Raw genomic sequence first — 18,547 nt, forward strand, 5'->3', positions numbered from 1 at the left:
AAGCCCACAGCTGGCTGCAGCTAGGAGAGGCCTACATTCCAGAGTCAGGTGACCTGGGCCAGGCAGGGAGAAGGACGGTGCTTCAGGCTGCTCTGACTGTCCTCAGGCACCCAAAGTCCACGGCCGGGCACTGTGGCCCTGGTGCTGTGTCTAGGCCAGGTTTAGCCTCTGCTGAGCTGGGGAATTTTGGCCAAATACACACTGACCCAAGGGGCTTCCTCCATATAGTCTTCTGAGGGAGGGAAGCAGAGGAAAGGAGTCCCTCCCTCACAGTCGTTTCTCCAGCCAACAAGTTAGGGCTTCTGGTCTGGTTTCGAAGTTCTCTTCATCCTACCTTGCCTCAGCTAAGTCAGCCTCGCCAAGCCTTTGTTGCACAGACAATGCGGCGGAACCTCCCCTTGCAGGCGGCGGCTGGGCCAAAGTTTCCCATTTGCTGTGAATTTATATGGCACCTTTCCAGACGAGACTGCACGGAGCTAATTAATGCAGTCACCACATCCCTAGGTGCCATTAAATTCATTTTATGGCTTAATTAAGAATAGCTGCATTAATTTTATGAATGAGCAGAGGGAGGTGCCAACAGATGAAGGCACATGAAAAGTTCACGGGGCGGGAGTCCACAGTCCCTGGCCATGTGTCCTTGGGTCTGTTGTTTGGCTTCCAGCATCTCCATGTCATCCTGGGCTATCTAGGGGAATGAGCTCTGGCTACTTTTTAAAAAAAAAAAAAAAAGAAAAGAAAAGCAAGTTCCAGACATCTTTGGGGATCTGGGGAAGATCCTCCAGCTCCCTCTCTGTCTTTCTCACCTGGAGGTGCTGTTTGTCAGCATTAGCAGGATGGGGGACAGGTGGAGGCCTGGTGACTCAGGACAGGAGCTGTATCCCAAAGCAAGCCGTCATCATGGCCAGTATGGCATTCTAGGCCTCCTTGCTGGTCTCTGACTCTGTGGCTCTCATGGGGCATCTCAGACAGCTGTGGCCACAGTACAGGCAGTTTAGCCCTAGGCCAACCTTAATGCCTCAACAGAATAGGCATTTCCATGTAGGAGCTGGCCTGTTGAGAATCCTGCCCACACTGTTCTGAACAGAGGTACGTGGGGAAAAAGCTTCCAGGCCAACCATGCTGCTGTGTGGCTTGTCTTCCAGGAGCCAGTATCTGAGCCCTCTGGAAACACCGGCAGTCCTGGGACCTCCCCTGAATCCACCAGTACTGCAGAGGCGTTCCAGGATTCTTTCAAGTCACATCCAGCTCGAAGGCAGCTGAGAGAGTTCATGCAAATCCTCCTCAGGGAGCTGCTGCTTGGAGTGTCCAGCCCCAAGCAATGGTTGCCCTTGGAGGTACTCCTGGAGGTAGGTTAAAAGGGGTGTTGGGGTGTTTGTGAACTGTGGGAGGTGGGAGCGGACTGGCCCCCAAGGGCAGACACTTCCTGGCTGAAGGGACCAGCTGGCTATTGGGAGACTGACTGTTAGTATTGCAGTGGCCTGGTGTGGAGCCTGTGAAGCTCCAGTCTTGGCGGAGCAACAGATGTGAGGTCCTTAGAGCAGAGTGTTTTGTGGAAGTGAATTCTGGGGCAGAAGTTTGCTCAAGAATTCTCAGCTCCAGTTCCTGGGGGAAGTGGCATGCTGTGTCCCAGAGTCAATTTCACCTTGAGAGATTTGCCCATTGACTGTGTGCTCCTAGGACTGGCTTCTTCACTCTGGGGGAGGGTATCACTTCCTGGATCATCAAAAGACAGTGCCTCTACTCCTGAGAGAGAGGCAGTCCTGACCAGGCAGCCGCCCACACTAGGCAGGAGAGGACATGTGGTCACTGAGAGGACATGACGACTCAGTGGCTGCTCTCTCAGTCACAGGTCATGTTTGCAGGCTTCTCCGGATGGTGTCACCAGTCAGCAGAAGAGGGACTTCCAGTCTGAGGTCCTACTTTGTGCCATGGACATAGTCTACGTCACAAGACAGGGTAGCATGCCGACCCTAAGAGGTGAGTGGCTTCTGCTTTCTCTGTTCCTCGTGTGGGGCAGCTCATTGGGTCACCAAGATCCCAGGCTGAGCATTACCATCCCCTGGCATGTCCATCTCTGCGTGAATCTTCAGCAAGAGTCTGCTGACCTCTGCTGACACAGATGGGGGAATAGTTTCTATTTTCCATGACATCCCTGTGATAATTGGGCCATTCTGAGCTAGAAATTCCTTCTGTCTTCTGGGTTCACATCGGTCTCCTCCAACGTCATCAGAAATCCAGCTCATTAGTGCAGGAGTGTGAGATAACTGAGCCCAGCACACTCTAATAGTCTTTGACCATGCTGATGATGGAATCACTGACAGTAAACATCTCTTGAATCAAAGGGCCCAATGAAGATGCTGCCACTATCCCTCAACACTTGAGGTTTTTGTTACAGGACAGCTGAGACTTCTCAAAATCAAGCCCATGTCCCCGCAGAGTTTTCCGAGCCACAGGAATCCCATGTGACATGTCTTGCCTCTAGGATTTTCTCATGTGGCACAGTGTTGAAACTTGTTTGTGACTTTCTTTTGGTATCTGGCACAGAGGAGGGTAGGGGATAACAAAGGCAGAGTGTTGGCATAGCAACCCCACAGTTTGTTTTGGTTGGGGACCTGGATGGTGTGGAGGACAGTCTTGGCTAACTCAGGATGATTCTAGGAATCATCTGAGATCTCCACACACTGAGGAGAACACACTGCCTGCTGTGTAAGTGAGTCTGGCTGTCTGCTCGTTCCTCGGTTGTTCTAATTTGCTTTCTATTCTGTGGTAAAAGACCATCACCTATTGGAGCTTGGGGAGGAAAGGGTTTGTTTGCCTTACGCATCCTGATCAGTCTGTCACTGAGGAAGTTAAGGCAGGAATGCAAACAGAGAATATGAAGAAAAGCTGCCACTGGCTTGCTCCCCATGAATTGCTCAGTTTGCTTTCTTACTCGAGATCATGTATCCAGGGGTCCCACCACCCTCAGTGAACTGTGCTCGCTCACCTCAATCATTAGTTGAGAAAATGCCCCACTGACTTGCGACCAGGCCACTCTGAGGGAGGCATTTCCACAACTGTTTTTCTCTCATTCCAGACAGCACTAGCTTGAGTCAAGTTGACTAAAATCTAGGCAGCACATCAGTCCAATATGACGGCATGGTCTAGGGGGCCCTCCTCATCTGTCTTGAACATTCAGTTCAAAAGAAGGAACATTCTTTTGTGTGTCTTCTCATCCGCTGATTTGTATCACTGGTTCAGTCACGATCTGTTGGCTTTAAGTAAATACGTGCTCACTGGGCACCTACTAGGGGCTCCGTCTTCAGAACACTGGCGCATACACATGACTAGGACATGGTCCCCACAAGGGACTTGTAGACTGTGGGGTGGAGAAGCCCACTAGACTCTAGTATCCATCTGTCTCCTTACCCCATCTAGGGAGTACAGAGTCTCAGGCAAACCCAGAAGCTGCAGCTGTTCCTTCCCTTGCAAGTATTTCCCACTTCACCCAGAAGCTGGTGGAGAAGCTGTACAGCGGGATGTTCTCCGCAGATCCCAGGCACATCCTCCTCTTCATCATAGAGCACATCGTGGTGGTAAGAAGCCACCTGCTGGTGGGCGGAGAGGCCTCCTGGTTCCTCTAGATCTGTCCAGGAGTTGAGATAGAATCCAAGTCAGTACGGAAGTGGGGGCTCTTTAAATGCGGGGTGTGCCTGGTAGTCACCGCATACCCTGAAGGGTGGTCCCTCAGGCCCAGTTCAGCTTTCCTGCCATTGACCTTCTACACCCACAGCCCCTAAGCATGGCTTGAGAGGTGGGGACGGGATAATGATGAGAACACGAACCCTACCTATCAGCAGGCTGAAGGCAAATGGGACTTCACAGCCGAGAAATAGGGCACTAGCCATTCTGCTACAAGGAAACCCAGCTAACAAACCAACTTGACAGAATGAAAAACTTCTGTGATTGACCCATAGCCTGTAGAGGATGGATGGAGATGGAGTTGTGGAGTCCCCTGTGCTAAGGCTACATACTCTGGCCCTCTGCAGCCACCCCTGAGTTGCTAATCAACGGGATAAAATCCATTGCCTCCAACTCTTTTAGGGGGCATATGAAAGAAAGGCACAGCTCAGGGGTCCCAGGTGACCCTGCTGACCACCTGACTACTCTGACCTCAGGTTCTCATCCCTAAAGTGAGGTCATTTAATTGTCTACTTCATGATATCATACCATCTAAATAAAGTGATACATTTAAATATATATACATATATAATCTAATTATATATGATATATAACACCAAACAACAAAATATGTAATATGTTGTTATATATAAAAATATATAAATATTTTGTTACATATAATCTAATATATTGTTATATAATAACAATACTGTGATTGTTAACTACATTTTCAATTGTTAATATTGTTGTGACTATTATTAAATGTGCTTGTTTTTAAACACAGATATTAACACGTATTTTCTCATACTGAATATCAGCCACATGACCAGTATTTCTGAAACTTCTGGTTACTAAATTCATGTCCCAAAATATGGCTGTGGACCATTATTAGCATCTTTGTCTTTACATGAGTTTCTACTTGAATTCTGAAAATTACCTTTATGGGTCCTCCTCTTCAATAGAGGCTCTGTTTCTAAAGAGGTTTTGTTGTAAATTGGGTCTGTGTATAAAGTTGCAAACTGTTCATGAGTGCACATGTGTCCTCTTTTGGTGATTCAGGTCATTGAGAGCCCGTCTTCCCAAAGGGATACTGTCGTGAGTGCTTTATACAGCAGTTTGAATAAAGTCATCCTGCACTGCCTCTCCAAGCCCCAGCAGTCCCTGTCTGAGTGTCTTGGCCTCCTCAGGATCCTGGACTTCCTACAGGAGCACTGGGACATTATCTTTGCCACTTACAATTCCAATGTCAGCTTCCTCCTGTGCCTCATGCATTGTCTTTTGCTGCTGAATACCAGGAGGTAAGAACTGGGATTTTCTTCTCTGCCAGTGGTCAGCACAGAAGGGAAGGATATCTGGTCATATCAATAAATAGGTCAATATAAACGGAAGAAGCTTTCTGTTGAGCTGGATAGCAAGAGCGGTGTGTAGTGTTTTATAATTGCCAAGCCATCCCCTAATCTGTGTGACTGAGCGACTAGAGGCATCAAAAAATAATAATAATTTATCTTTTCCACAATTCTAAGATATTTAATTGATTTCACTTTTTGAGGCAGAAGATGGCAAACATTAAGAACATACATTGATTTTTGAAAAAGCCAGATTTCAGAAACATTAATATTTGATAAATGCACTCTTAGTATAGAAAAATTTCATAATTCAATGTACCATGCAAGCTAGAGATAATTTTCTTTGCAGAAGCGACAGGGATCCAGAACAATATCAACAGACACACTTGGCCAAGAAACACTGACAAACTGCTGGGGAATAGCCCCTCTTTCTGGAAGCTCCACTTGAAGTCGTGGTGCTTGACCCCAATGTACGCTCAGCTCAACTCCCTGTACCTTTAGGTGGAAAACATTTATTCTTTCACATGAAATGCCTGGGACCATTGGGTCCACGGGGCTCACGCAAAGATGGGGGTATTCTACCAAAGTCAATTAAACCAGAAGCAAACTTTATTCCAGGAAAAAAAAATAAAACTAGAATAAAAAAAATAAATCTCCATGGGGCACGAAAATCTTATCAGCTAACTGAGACCACACCCAGAGATAGACTTCTAAGGCTGTGGCAATGTCCTGTTTCCGACCTCCCCATTTTATAGGAAAAAGGCATGAGCAAAAGAATTTTTACAGTTTTGAGGTAAAACTCACATATAATTTGCCTATGTGTGTGTGTGTGTGTGTGTTTAACAATTTCCATTAACTGGGTTTTTAATTTAAACTAGTATTTGTATTTAGGCCATTGTTTCTTCTGGCGCTTTCTGATGGTATTTACCAAAGCTCTACCCTCCCCTGACACTGCCAGTTTTGTGTAGCAGGGTAGGGTGTGGGAAAATGCACAACCAAAAAGTCAGGTACGTCCCATCATTTAGAAGTTAACTCAGCTCACATCAATTGCTGGTCATGAGTGGCTGGGGGTGGGAGGTGGGGGGCATCTAAAAGCTGACCCTCAGTTTGTAGAGGGCCACTACAGCCTTGCAGACAGAGCTATGGGTTGTAAAGCAAAGAACCCCTGTTAATAGTTAATCCTTAAGCTGCCGAGAAAACTGCTCTCATTCTCCTAGGCTTACAGCTTTATATTTCTTTATTTCTACATTCTTATTTCTGGAATCTACATTTCTATATTCTTATTCTTGGACTCTTCAGGGGCCATATGTGTTTCATGTTTTGGATTTTTAAAAAATTTGAAATATTTGCACTCATTTCTAGATATATCCATGTCTGTATCTCTCTACATATATGATGTATATGCATATATGTATTCATATAATGTATGTAAAATTAAATATAATGGGGTTGGTACCAGAAGTAAACAACATGTTCATTTATTTCAAATATGCCTTACATATGTGGCCTATGTACACTATGTTTAGTACATGTTTGTTCCAATTGGGAAACACCACAAGGGGTCAAGTGTAGAATTTTCCGCTTACAGTATCACTTTGTTTTGAAAAGTTTCAGATTCCAGAATTTTTTGACCTCCAGCTGTCAGGCTGGGGATGCTTGCTCATCCCGAGGCTGTGAATGTGGCTTCTCATCAAGAGAGCTGTGTTGAGTGAAGCGAGAAAAAGACAGCAGGGTATTAGACTTGGCTCTGTCATCTCATCTTTCCTTCCGTTTGTAGAGATGGGATCTCACTAGGCAGAGCAAGCTGCCTCAAACTCTCAGCAGTCCCCCTGTTCCAGCCTCTTGCACGCTAGGAGTACAGGTGCTCACTGCTTCCCAAGCATCTCTCTCCTGCTCTGGTTTTATTTTTATTTTTGAGAAGTAGCTTAGTCTGGCCTCAATCTACCACTATGCCCAGTGTGGCTTTTCTGGATCATACTTGTGTCAGTATACATTATAAGTTTAATCACTTGAAAACAATGGCTTCTCTAAATCCCGAAGCTATTCCTATTGAACATCAGCTGTCACTGGGGCTGACTCAGTTACGGCTCTCTAGCAAGCCAAGCATTGTACCCGCAGGAGGTTGAAGCAGCAAGGTCAGGAGGTCAAGGCCAGCCTGGACTAAATAGAGACCTTGGGGAGCCCCGGGGAAGCCTCTATCTGAGAGAGAACACTTACTCTTCCATTTTTTTTAATTTGTAAAACATCCATTTTCAGTGCTTGGTTAATCTGGCAGCTTTTCCTTGTCTCTTGATGTGGGAGCCCAGGTGAGGGGACCTGAATGCTTTTTTGCATATTGGGATTGGCATCCTCCTCAGGCCCCTTTGTAGGACATTTTATTCTCAAAATTTCAGCGGTGGTCATTCTTATACATGGGAAGATTTATTTCTATGTTTGCTATTTTATATTTGAACTGCAGATTATAAGTATTTTTTTTCTGCTTCTGGAAGAAGACACATGGACACTAGCATGAATGGGTTTGCCACCCTGTAAGGTTTTTGGGGAGTCCAATGTGTGAATCCTTGGGCTTCCATTAGAACTGGATGTGTGAAGTGTGGAGCCCTGATAAAACTAAAATATGAAGTGTGCATTTACAAATTACTACGTTTCCAAGATGCTTATAGCAGAGTCCTTCAGAGTGTGGGAACCAGCCCTGGCATTGTAGGGTGATATCAAAGTTCAACAGAGTCATCAGTGCTTTGGGAGTGTGGTTCTGATGACAGGAACCTAGGCACTGAAAGATGAGTGAGAGTCTCTACTGCAGGCACAAGTGAAGTTCATAAGCTAGGACAACCTATAAGGATAAGGCATTCTCCAGCTGCCTGGAAAGCCATTGCTCAATATCAGTTGTGAACATCATTATGATGTATTTGTTTTAGATTGACTTGGTGTGCTTTTCTATGTTGATATATACTGATTTTAAGGGGTGACCTTTTACCATAAAGAACCATGGCATGGTCCTGAGGAGACTTGAGTTTGCAGTGAAAATTTTCCTGTTTACTAGTTATCCGGAAGGATTTGGATTGGAGCCCAAGCCCAGAATTACTCCTTATCATCAAGTCTTCCTTTCTCCAAGTGAAGAAGTGAAAGACAGAAAGGAGGAAGGCTTTCCAAGTTTGAGCGATGGTGCGTTTTGCTGGGTTTTCCATACGGGAGTGGGGTTGGATAGCAACAGTTTGCAGTGCTGCATTTTCCCATCGATCTTTCCCAAGTGAAGTGTGCAAAGAATATGAAAGACGCTTCCAGAATCAGAAGAAACCCTAGGACATCTTAGAGGGGTGAGAGAGCACAGCAACCCAGGAAGAAAGGCACTGGAGTGGTCTGTGTAGGATTGATAGAGTGGAAATGGATGGATAGATGTTATAACTGGGGAATAGAGGTATGGATGAGAGCGTGGATGGATGGATGGATGGTAGATGGGTGGATGAATGGATGGATGGATGGGTGGATGGATGGTGGATGGGTGGATGGATGGTGAGATAAAGGGATGGACAAAAAGATAGAGAGGAAACTTAATTTACTTCAATCCATTGACTCCTCATTCTTAATTTGAAACTGACATGCCATATCAACTAGTTCAAGCCAGTACCTTGCTACCTCCCTGCTTTGTTCCTCAGAACTGAAAATTTATATCAACACACACACACACACACACACACACACACACTCAAGAACGCTCGTACATGACAATCACATCTATGAATTTAAAGGACTTCATTCTGTCTTGATTGAGAAGTCCCATGTTTCTGCCACTTGATTTGAAGTCTGACACTTGCCTTGTGTCACCCTGTAATATAAAGCATCAGGTTGAACACATCTGGGCTACAGTCACAGAGGTTCCTAAGCCTTTCCATTTTCAGAAGTCTGTGGCTATAAACTTTGTATGAACACAGTGTTAATTGCAGCATGAGTAACTCCACTCTAGAATTTTGTTAAGGTGAACAGGTGTCCTTCCCTGTTGGGTTAGCCAAACAGACTCTAGGTCTGGGAGTATCTCAGTCAGTAAACATTTGCTAAATAAGCATAAGGATCTGAATTCTGGTCCCTGTTGCTCATGGAAAAAGAAGATCATAGTGGCAAAACCCTTGTCATCCCAGCAGCAGGGAAGTGGACACAGGAGTATCCTGGGGATTTACGTAGCCAATCATTCTATCCAAACCAGTAAGCTGGTTCAGTAAGAGGAAGGTAGAGAGTGATGAAGACATTTAACATTGATCTCTGGCCTCCACATGGTCACACATGTCTGGCTGCACCTGCACACACACACACACACACACACACACACACACACACACACACACACACGGAGGAAAGGAGGGAGGAAGGGAGGAAGGGAGGGAGGGAGGGAGGGAGAGAGAGAGAGAGAGACTCTCTAGGATTATCACCAGAGAGGGACCAGTGGTTTAAGACTAGAGGAGTTTCAGATATAGTTGGAGGGACTAGGGACTTCGATGTACCAGGAAGAGCTGGCTGGAGACAGCTCTAGGTCTCAGATAACCCAACAGCACTGAGAAGGGCAGACTATGAGAAGCAGATCCAATGTGAGGATTGCGTTTGTGCTCCATTCTCCAGAGAGACCAACATGTCTAGGGAGGTTGTGGGGAGCTGCTTAGGCTAACCCTTTAGCTACCAAGGAGTCACACACAGGATACCACTGGTGTCAGACAGAATTGGAGATTGGAGAGAGGCTCCTTGATCCCCTCATTTCATTTTCTAGACGTGGGCACGAGAGGCAGGCAGCACTTTGTGGTATGTAGTTAGACATGAGAAGAAGGAAGAACCCAGCTGACATGGATGTTGGTAGCTTTAGCTCTATGTACTGACTTCTGGGGGGAGTTTACCAAGCTGAGGCAATCATCAAGATACCACGAAATGATGTTCTGTCTGCAACCCTCTTGGTGTTCTTTGGGGAAGGCCCCCCTCACTGTGCTATGTACTCTCTCTGTTAGTCCAGCACAACATCCAGAAGTCAGTGCGGACGCTTTGGCAGCAGCTGGTGGCACAGAGGCGACAGACACTGGAAGATGCCTTCAAGATTGACCTCTCTGTGAAAGCAGGGGAGAGCGAAGTGAAGATCGAAGAGGTCACCCCACTCTGGGAGGAGACGATGCTTAAAACCTGGCAGCATTACTTAGGTCTCTGTCTACTGAAGTCCAGGAATGAAAACTCCTGGGTCCCATAGAGTCAAATCTTGTAAAAGTTCCACTCAAAGGCAGAGCCTTTTCTATCCAGGGTTCTACCCAGGGCCAGGACCTTTTTTATTCCATACCTTTGGTGGGTGTGACAACATGACTGAAACACTCCTATCTGTCCTTACAGAGAATGGATGCTGTGTTTGCCTGCTGGGGGAATGGAAGGCTGGAAATACCAACCAAGCAGGCATTTTTCAATAGTCTCTTTGAGGGACTGGTCATTAGTTCATGGCTCTGGCTAAGACTTGGGAGATTGGAGTACTAAGTCTGACCCTGATCATGACCACTCAACTCTGAAACTTTGCTCCAAGTTACACATCAGTCTTGAGTTTCAGGCTTTGTCCTGTCTGTCACTTATGAAGTGAATGACTCCCTCTAAGACAGGAGTATGACAGTAACCAAATGTTTGCCTTCACAGTTACCAATGAGATTTTAATTTTGCTTTGGGGGAGGTTTTGAGATGGCTTTTTCAAAATTCATATGCTCCTTCAAAGTCTTTCAATCCCACAAAGTTACAGCATCTCAAACCTTAGCCGTTTGCATGTCAGTTGCCTTACTATCCAGAGGTCTAGAGCCCTTGTCTAACTGGCTTTCCAAAATGGTCCGGAAAATATGCGTGATTATGTATGTCTTAGTCTATTTGTTCTGCTTAAATAAAAGCATAAGTTGAACAGTTTATGAATAACAGAAATTCTATTTCTTAGAGTTTTAAAAGTCAAGAAGTCCAAGGTCTGGGTGTATGAGATTCACTGTCTGCCAAAGTCTTTGGCTTTAATAAGTCAGGCGTTTTTGCAATATCCACCAAGGTGTGTTTGTGACATTGTATCTTTACCTAGCAGAAGGGACGGAAGGACAGAGAGCGCTTGAACCCATTTTCTGCAGCCCTTTCATAAGGCATCCATCCATCCGTAAGGACAAAGCCTCATGACTTTGCCACTTCTTCAAATCTCCCAAGCATCGTAGTGGTGACAATACTGCAGCATGAAGGGAACATCCTCAAGCTGCAGCAATGCGTGTGCATGCAATTTGGAGTCACAGTATCAGACTGTATGCCAAAGAGAAGTGCAATAAAACAAGACACATATACCCATGAAGATATAAAGTTATGCAACGCTGAGGTTGACTCTGAGGCTCTCTTTGCCTAGCAGTCATGTACTGAACACTTAAAATGTTCCAAGTCCTTTAAGCGCATTATTTTAGTCCATCCTCATGACACACAGCGGGTCTGGGTTCTTCCGTTCCTATTTCACTACGAGAACACTGAGGTTTAGTAACTCTGGGAGGTCACCATATGTTCTCTGTCTCACTAGACACCAACAAGTCATGGAGCCAGGAGTTTGGAGCAGGTCTAGGGGCCCCACAGGCCACATCCATTTCTTAGTGAAAGGACCATCAGAAGATGGCAGTGTGTGCCCGCGGCATGGCTGCTTCTCTTCGGCGGCAGACAGGCGACATCCAGGCCCTAGCGGGACAGTCAAACCAGCTGTGGAACTGATGTGTGCTCTTCCTTTCAACTTCAGCTCTGAAATCTGTTTCCTCCCACAGCATCTGAGAAGAAGTCACTAGCCAGTCGCTCAAGTGTCACATACCACAGCAAAGTGACTTCGTGGAGTGGGAGTCTGTCCTCAGCCATGAGACTGATGCCAGGGCGGCAGGCGAAGGACCCTGAATGCAGAGCAGAGGTGAGGCCTGTCGGGGGAGACATCTCTGGCATCTCCAAGCCCGGTTGTGGTATCTCCACTTTGCTGTCTGCCACTTGTAATCAAATTCTACGATCTCTGAGTGTTTGAGGGTGTGTATGTGGCTTTCCAGATGGGACCGCGTATAGAAAAACCAGGTCAGGGGGTGACATTAACTGGAAATGGATCTGAGTTACTTTTCAGTACCAAGAACAGATGTTCTTGGAACCTGCATTTTAAAAAACAAATCCATTTTGAAACAAGGCAAACCTGTTTTAATTTTTAAAATCAGCTAGACTTTCCTATACTGGTCACCCAGTTGGAATGGGCACAGAACCAGCCACAGATGAGGCTACTAAAGAACGGGCATAGAAGGTTCTGGAAGGAGGGAGTTGACGGCTCCTGATTTCACACTGCATTGAAACTCAGCAGCCTTCACACCCCACATCCATCACTCATCTCCACGAGCCGTCTTTGCCGTTACCAGAAGGCACAGTTCTCAGGTACATATGTACACTGTGATGTCATAAGATAAGAGCATCAACTATTTGCCCTGGGGTCTGTTTAATTATTTTTAAAAATTAATTTTGATTATTACAGCTGATTACACCTCAGTGAGCAATGTAATTGATATTTTCTAATGTATCCCAAGGAACATTTTGTATAACACGCTTTTTGTTGTTGAAGGTTAAAGACTCCGTTATTGGTTTTTCCCTAAATATGCCCACATCATTAGTCCCTCCAGTGAGGAGGTCGCCATCTGGAAAAAGCAGCATGGAGACATTATTCAGGCACGAGTGCATGAAATTGGTGTTTTCGCATCTTCTGTCTCTCTTCTGGAAAGAAGAGGCTTGTAATTAAAGGAGTTGGTACTGGAGGAAGCATTATTCATTCGGTGTTACGCCTTATCATGTCAGTGCTGACAGCTCTATAGCGCTGATAAATTGTTCCTGGGAGTGAGACATGTGAGGTGGGCTTCCTCATTTCTTGGCTTCTTTTCCTCTTCACAAGAATATGTACTCTTCCTGACAGGGAAGCTGAACTTTGAGTCAAGGCCGATTTGATTGATGTCACTTATTTTGATAGATGTTATTTCTTCCTTCTTTCCTCTGGCCCCATCACTGTCCCTTCTGGGATCAAATTGCAACGTTGGCTGGCATGGTGAAGACCTGAAGATTTGGATGAGGGCTGGGGGCTTGGACTCTCCTAGGGTCTCCAAATGCCAGCTCAGGGTGCTTCGGAACCCATTTTACCATGTCCACTGTCTGCTTGGAGAATCTTGGGTGACACTCTAGCCAGCCATTTTTCTCCATTGCAGAGGATGTTGCTTTCTTGCCCATGTGATTTCAGATGCCCTTATTTCAGAACAGCCTGAGAAGTTCCCTTTCCACCTGGCATAAGAAGGATTTGTTTTGCTTGGTAGTTTCCAAGGATTCAGGACATGTTGACTTGGTCTGTGAGCTTAGGCAGAACACTGTGGTAGACAAGGATGTGTGGTAGGAAGAGCTGTTCAGATAGGCCTCACCTCCTAAGTTTCTAAAGACTTCCTAAAATAATGCCTCCAGCTAAGGACCAAGTGCTTGACGCAGTGAGCCCATGAGGGCGGAGGCAATTTGTGTTCAAACCATAGCAGTAATCAAACACCATTCTTTTTTGGCAGGTGGGCATTATCATGACATATAGTATTGGCTTATGTCATGGAAAATCGGGTGAGGGTGAGGGCCAGGTAGACACGGATGGTCTGTATTGTCTCCACAGTTAATCTACAGACTTAAAGTTATTCCAAAATGCAAAACATATCACCTTCTACTGACATGCATGGAAAGAAAAGCATTGGCAAACAGAATAGGGGTCTGGATCCTGGGAGACACTGGGAACTCATGCAATGGAGGTCACTTTAGGGTGGAGGCGAGAAGAGGAGAGGTTTGGAAAATGGTGTAGGTCAGGGCTGCCAGGCAGGACAAGTCCAAGAGTACTGTCAGGGGCAAGACAAGAATTAGCACCAAATAAGGACCACATGACTGTTCTCGATGTATCCATAAGTACAAGATTGAATGGGGGTATGTGGTGGGGTCTTGTTCTTGTACAGGTTAGGTAAAGGGTGATAGTTCTGAGGCAAGATAGTGTCCAGGAGGTGTCCTGTTGTTAAGATGGATAGGGCCATAGCAACAGTGGTTGGAGTGCCCAGCATCAAAGAATACAGGAAAATCCTGCTATCCAAGGCTGGGACCAGTAAAGACATAAGTCCAGCAAGGCCAGAAGAAATGATTCTGAGAAGACGGAAAGCCTGGGATGTGGGAGGAAGGAGTAAAGCTTAGAAGCATCTGTTGACAAGGAGGCAGATGAGAGTCAGAAGGCGTGGCAGGGGGTGGTGTCCTTGAAATGAGAGCTCATCTGAATGCATGCATCCACCAACCCATGCCTTGTTGGGTGGAGAGGAGCTGGACTTCTCCCCATTTGTCTTTGGGAAACCACACACATGTTTACCATGTGACCTGTGCGTCAGCCTCTGCTGGCCCCATTGCAGGAAGGAGACCTTCTACTACTAGTATCCCATCAAAGCTGGAGCCCACTTATCGCGGGAAACCACACACATGCTATACACCTGTGCTCAGCTTCCAAGGTCAGCCTCCACTGGCCCCATTGCAGGAAGGAGACCTTCTACTGCTAGTATCCCATCAAAGCCGAGGGCTTGTGCTAAAGAAGGACACTCCAAGTGCTGAGCCCGTGTCTACCACATTTCCAGTGTGACACAGCTGTTCACACTTCTAGTTGCTGTTTTCAATACCATAGAATAAAGGTGAAATGGCCTTATGGAGGGAAAGAAAGGCTGTGTGAGGTTTTCACTGGAGTTGCTAAAATTCCAAAGATAAACATTGGGGGCAGCACTCTGACTTCTACCTTGCCAAGACCAGAAGAACATTTGATTTTGCTCCAAGTGCCTCAAGGGTCCTGTGGAGTTTGTCCTTGGCCACATATACCAGTTACATCGATATCACCATAAACATCATCAGAAGCCATGCTTAGGGCCTTGGATATCTTAGGGCAAGGCACTCATGTGAGAACGTGGCTGTGGATCTGCCATTCATAGCTCATCTCCTATCAGCTCCATCCCTGATCATATACCACACACACTTCCTTTCACGGAACAGCCTTACTCGTGGCCAAGAGCAAGATGCGGACCCCAACTAGCAAATTGGTGGCGGCTCCATTGAAGGGCACTCTTGCTAATGTCTTTGGCAAAGGAAGGGAGACTTGTGACCATCTGCTCTGTATCTGTGGAAGAGATAGCAAGTGTACGAAACTGGACGGTGTAAGGGAGTTGTCCATGGGTTCCTTGCTGTCATGCTTATGCTAGTATTCCCCTGATGAGGGGCTGAGGATGCTATTGCTCAGGCAGAGCCTGAAAGAGGAATGCAGTCTGCTGGTGACAGTGCCTCCTTCAAGTTTAAAGCCTTGGCTCCTCCATATTTGGGAGAGAAAGCACTCTGGGGCAAGCCTCAGAGTCCAAGCCCTGATAGAAGATTTCAGATCATGAGCGTCCATGGGTTGGACTAGATTTTCAAAATTAGCTAGGGTGGGCTTTGAAAAGAAGTAGAAGTGTGTAATGGTGTAGAGAGTAAGAGCTGAGGAAGTGAAAAGACAGTTGCCAAGTGAACAAGAGTTCTCGGATGTCCCGTCGTAAAGAGCCGGAGTCAGAGATGCCAAAGAGCTAATGAAAAGCTCAGAACATTTGAAGCCCACAAAGTCGTCATACTGAATACTATTACATAAACATATAGCAAATGCGACTTACTGTTTGTGGACAAGAAAGGACTTCCACAGTACCCAAATATGACGTTAAGAGATGCTTGGGGGTAGGTAGTTTAAAATGGGAGAAAATTAAAATTCCCAAGAACTTCTAAAATGGAGGTGCCGAGGGTCTAGAGAGAGGGGTGGTCATGGGGACATGTTCTTGCTGGCAGGCAGAAGAGTCACACTGTATCCACAAGACAAGAGGTGTGTTGGGTACTGGAAACCAGAAATAGCTGCTCCCAACCTGAATATACAGACCTTCTGAGGAATTAATGGAAAACTTGGTTGTGAGGAAAGAAATTGTGAGAGCAAGCAATTAAATAGGGCTGTCTGTTAAGGAATAAAAGTCATCTGCAAAGGAAAAATGTGTTAAACACATTTGGAAAAAATGTGTTTTAAAATTTTAGTGGTGTAAGCTCTATTGCAAGACCTTACAAATGGGATCTTGGTTTTCTTAATTGTGATGGGCCAGATTGCAGGGCCTCCTGACATGGAGACAGTTCAAAGGAGACCAAATCATCTTATGACCAGGACAAGGAAGCCTCATTTTGTGGGGACTTGAACCAAAGGGGCCTGGAACTGACCAAAGGTGGCCAGACTACTCCCTTGAACAAAGAAAGCATTTTATTGATTTGAGGGTGAGATTAATATTTGATAATTGTCCTGTGGTCATAGGCATGGTTTCAAAATGTGTGTGTGTGTATGTGCATGAATACATAACAGGTGTACGCCTTGTGATAAAATAGAAGAACCATAGGAATTTGAACTCTCAGGAAAGAACAAGCGTCGAAGAAGCACATCCCAGATCGAATAGACAACAGAGTAAGCTCACCCTGTGCTGAAATGGTAACTTCTTCCTTAGATGAACGGTACACGGCAGTTCATTGCTGGTGCAGCCCAGCGCGCTGTCTGCCGGAGACGGAGTAGAGCATAGCACTTAGAGCCACATTTAGTCACACTGCCTGTGACTAGTATCAAGGAGCTTGCGTGTGCCAGTGCTGAGCTGGTAAAGGTTGGTCGCTCTGGCTTGTCAACCTCAGCACCACCACCCAAGTACATTGGGGAGACTACAGTGATTAGGCCATGGGGATGTTGCCGTTCTGTTACGGTTTCACAGACCGATGGCATGCATGTTGTTTTACTCTAACATTGCTATGTGTGTGTAGCTGTAGTTTCATACAACAGACATTTGGCAAAAACAACAGCGGGCCCATCACGGTGTCGTCACCCAGAATACTGGGGACGATTAACAGCAGGCTGAAGGAAGGCAGTGACTGGCCCCCCTCCCCCAATTTAAGCAAGTTTTACTTGCCACCGTTTATCATAAGCTGGTTACAGGAATTTGAAAACTAGGTGTAAATGAACAAAAGCAAACACGGAGGCCTTTACTGATGTTTCTTCACTGAGTACATCATTTGTGAGACATCTTTATCTTCATAATAGAAGGATAATTAACATCACTAATTATCTAATTAAGTTCATTAAGCATCCACCAACAGTGCACCGTGAAGTTGACATTATGTTCTACTGTCAACAAATGCTTTGATTTCTTAGGAAGTAATTAAAATGTAAATTAGCATGCAATTATATGCACAGGGGAAGTTTTGAATCAGATATTCATTTCAAAACTGCTTAGAGCAACATCGTTTTTATTTTTTCTTCATCTTCAATAAAAAGAACTATTTTGCTATTAGCAGTGAGTATTAAGCTTGCCAGTGAGCTGTTCCGTATTTGAATTACAGCAAGGACTGCACACCATGACACTCAGCTTTGAGTTGACAGATTTGTTGTTGTACAATGTAATGTCTTTTTTTCTGTTTGATCACTTTATTTAAAGTATTTGCTTATTGTTGTGCTCTTCGTGTAAAAAAAAAAAGCAACTGATTCTTTTCTTGAAAAATGTCCATAATTCATATTTTAAGTTTTCTCATCAAGCTTACCTTTTAAAGACATTTTAGAGCAAACATTTTAAAAGATCTATTTTTTTTTCTTTTATGTGCCTGAGTGTATATATGTTTGTAAGTACTTCATGAGTGTACAGGAGACCATGGAAGCCAGGAGAGGGTGTCAAATCCCCTGGAACTGTAGTGTGGGTGGTTGTTAGCTGCCCAGTGTAGGTGCAGGGAGCCAAGCTCAGGCCCTCTGTATAAGCAGCAAATGCTTTTAATTTCTGAGCTATCTTTTTATCCCATTTTTAATGCATCCTTTCTGTCAGCTGTGTTTGCGGGATCTAACTAGTGTGCTGAGTTCAGCAGGGTGCAACTGTTCCTCTCCCCACCCAGGAAAGAGAGACTGCACTTCTCAAACATGTGGTCCAGTGGTCTTTGCTTCCAAGTTGACATCCTCGTGATTTCTTGGCTAGTCTGTGGTTTCTGGTGCAATATTAGAACCGAGAAGAGCCCAAAGGGGACTAAAAGCACTCACATCCTTTGACTAAGACCACTCTGAATCCCAAGGGTGTCCCAAGCTCCCCATGAAAGAATCCTCTTCCCCCAAAGTGCCCAAGCTTTCAGCATTGGGAAAATCCAGATTAGAGCCTATGTCTATCTCCTAACAGAGCAGATGGCCCTAAGTACATGATACCCTCCTTGGCATCTTTATACATGAATTTCTGGGTCCTTTGAGGGTTCTGTTGAAGACGCCTGCCTCCCTGATGTAGTCTCTCATCCTGGTATCAAACTACACCAGCCTGTTCTTGGACCATGGCTCCAGTGGTGGTTAGCAGGATTCAGGTCTCTTAGGTTTAGGTAGATTTCAAATGAAGGCAGAGAACACAGGGGTCAGAGACTGTCTTGTTGATGGAGGCTGTAAATAACAACCACAGAACCACTGA

The 18,547-nt window shown here is 45.4% G+C and overlaps 1 protein-coding gene across 1 annotated transcript in view; it reads left to right on the forward strand.

The window, feature by feature from the left end:
* Window positions 1-18,547, forward strand: part of Wdfy4 (WDFY family member 4) — a 205,184-nt gene that overhangs the window by 82,041 nt on the left and 104,596 nt on the right. The window contains exons 32-38 of the mRNA XM_005348671.3: window positions 1,146-1,349; window positions 1,866-1,980; window positions 3,421-3,578; window positions 4,723-4,961; window positions 8,053-8,174; window positions 9,998-10,183; window positions 11,786-11,922. Coding sequence (XP_005348728.1) covers window positions 1,146-1,349; window positions 1,866-1,980; window positions 3,421-3,578; window positions 4,723-4,961; window positions 8,053-8,174; window positions 9,998-10,183; window positions 11,786-11,922 — 1,161 coding nt within the window. The remainder of the gene's footprint in view (window positions 1-1,145; window positions 1,350-1,865; window positions 1,981-3,420; window positions 3,579-4,722; window positions 4,962-8,052; window positions 8,175-9,997; window positions 10,184-11,785; window positions 11,923-18,547) is intronic.

This window comes from Microtus ochrogaster, chromosome 6, assembly GCF_000317375.1.
Source record: "Microtus ochrogaster isolate Prairie Vole_2 chromosome 6, MicOch1.0, whole genome shotgun sequence".
Lineage (NCBI taxonomy): Eukaryota > Metazoa > Chordata > Mammalia > Rodentia > Cricetidae > Microtus > Microtus ochrogaster.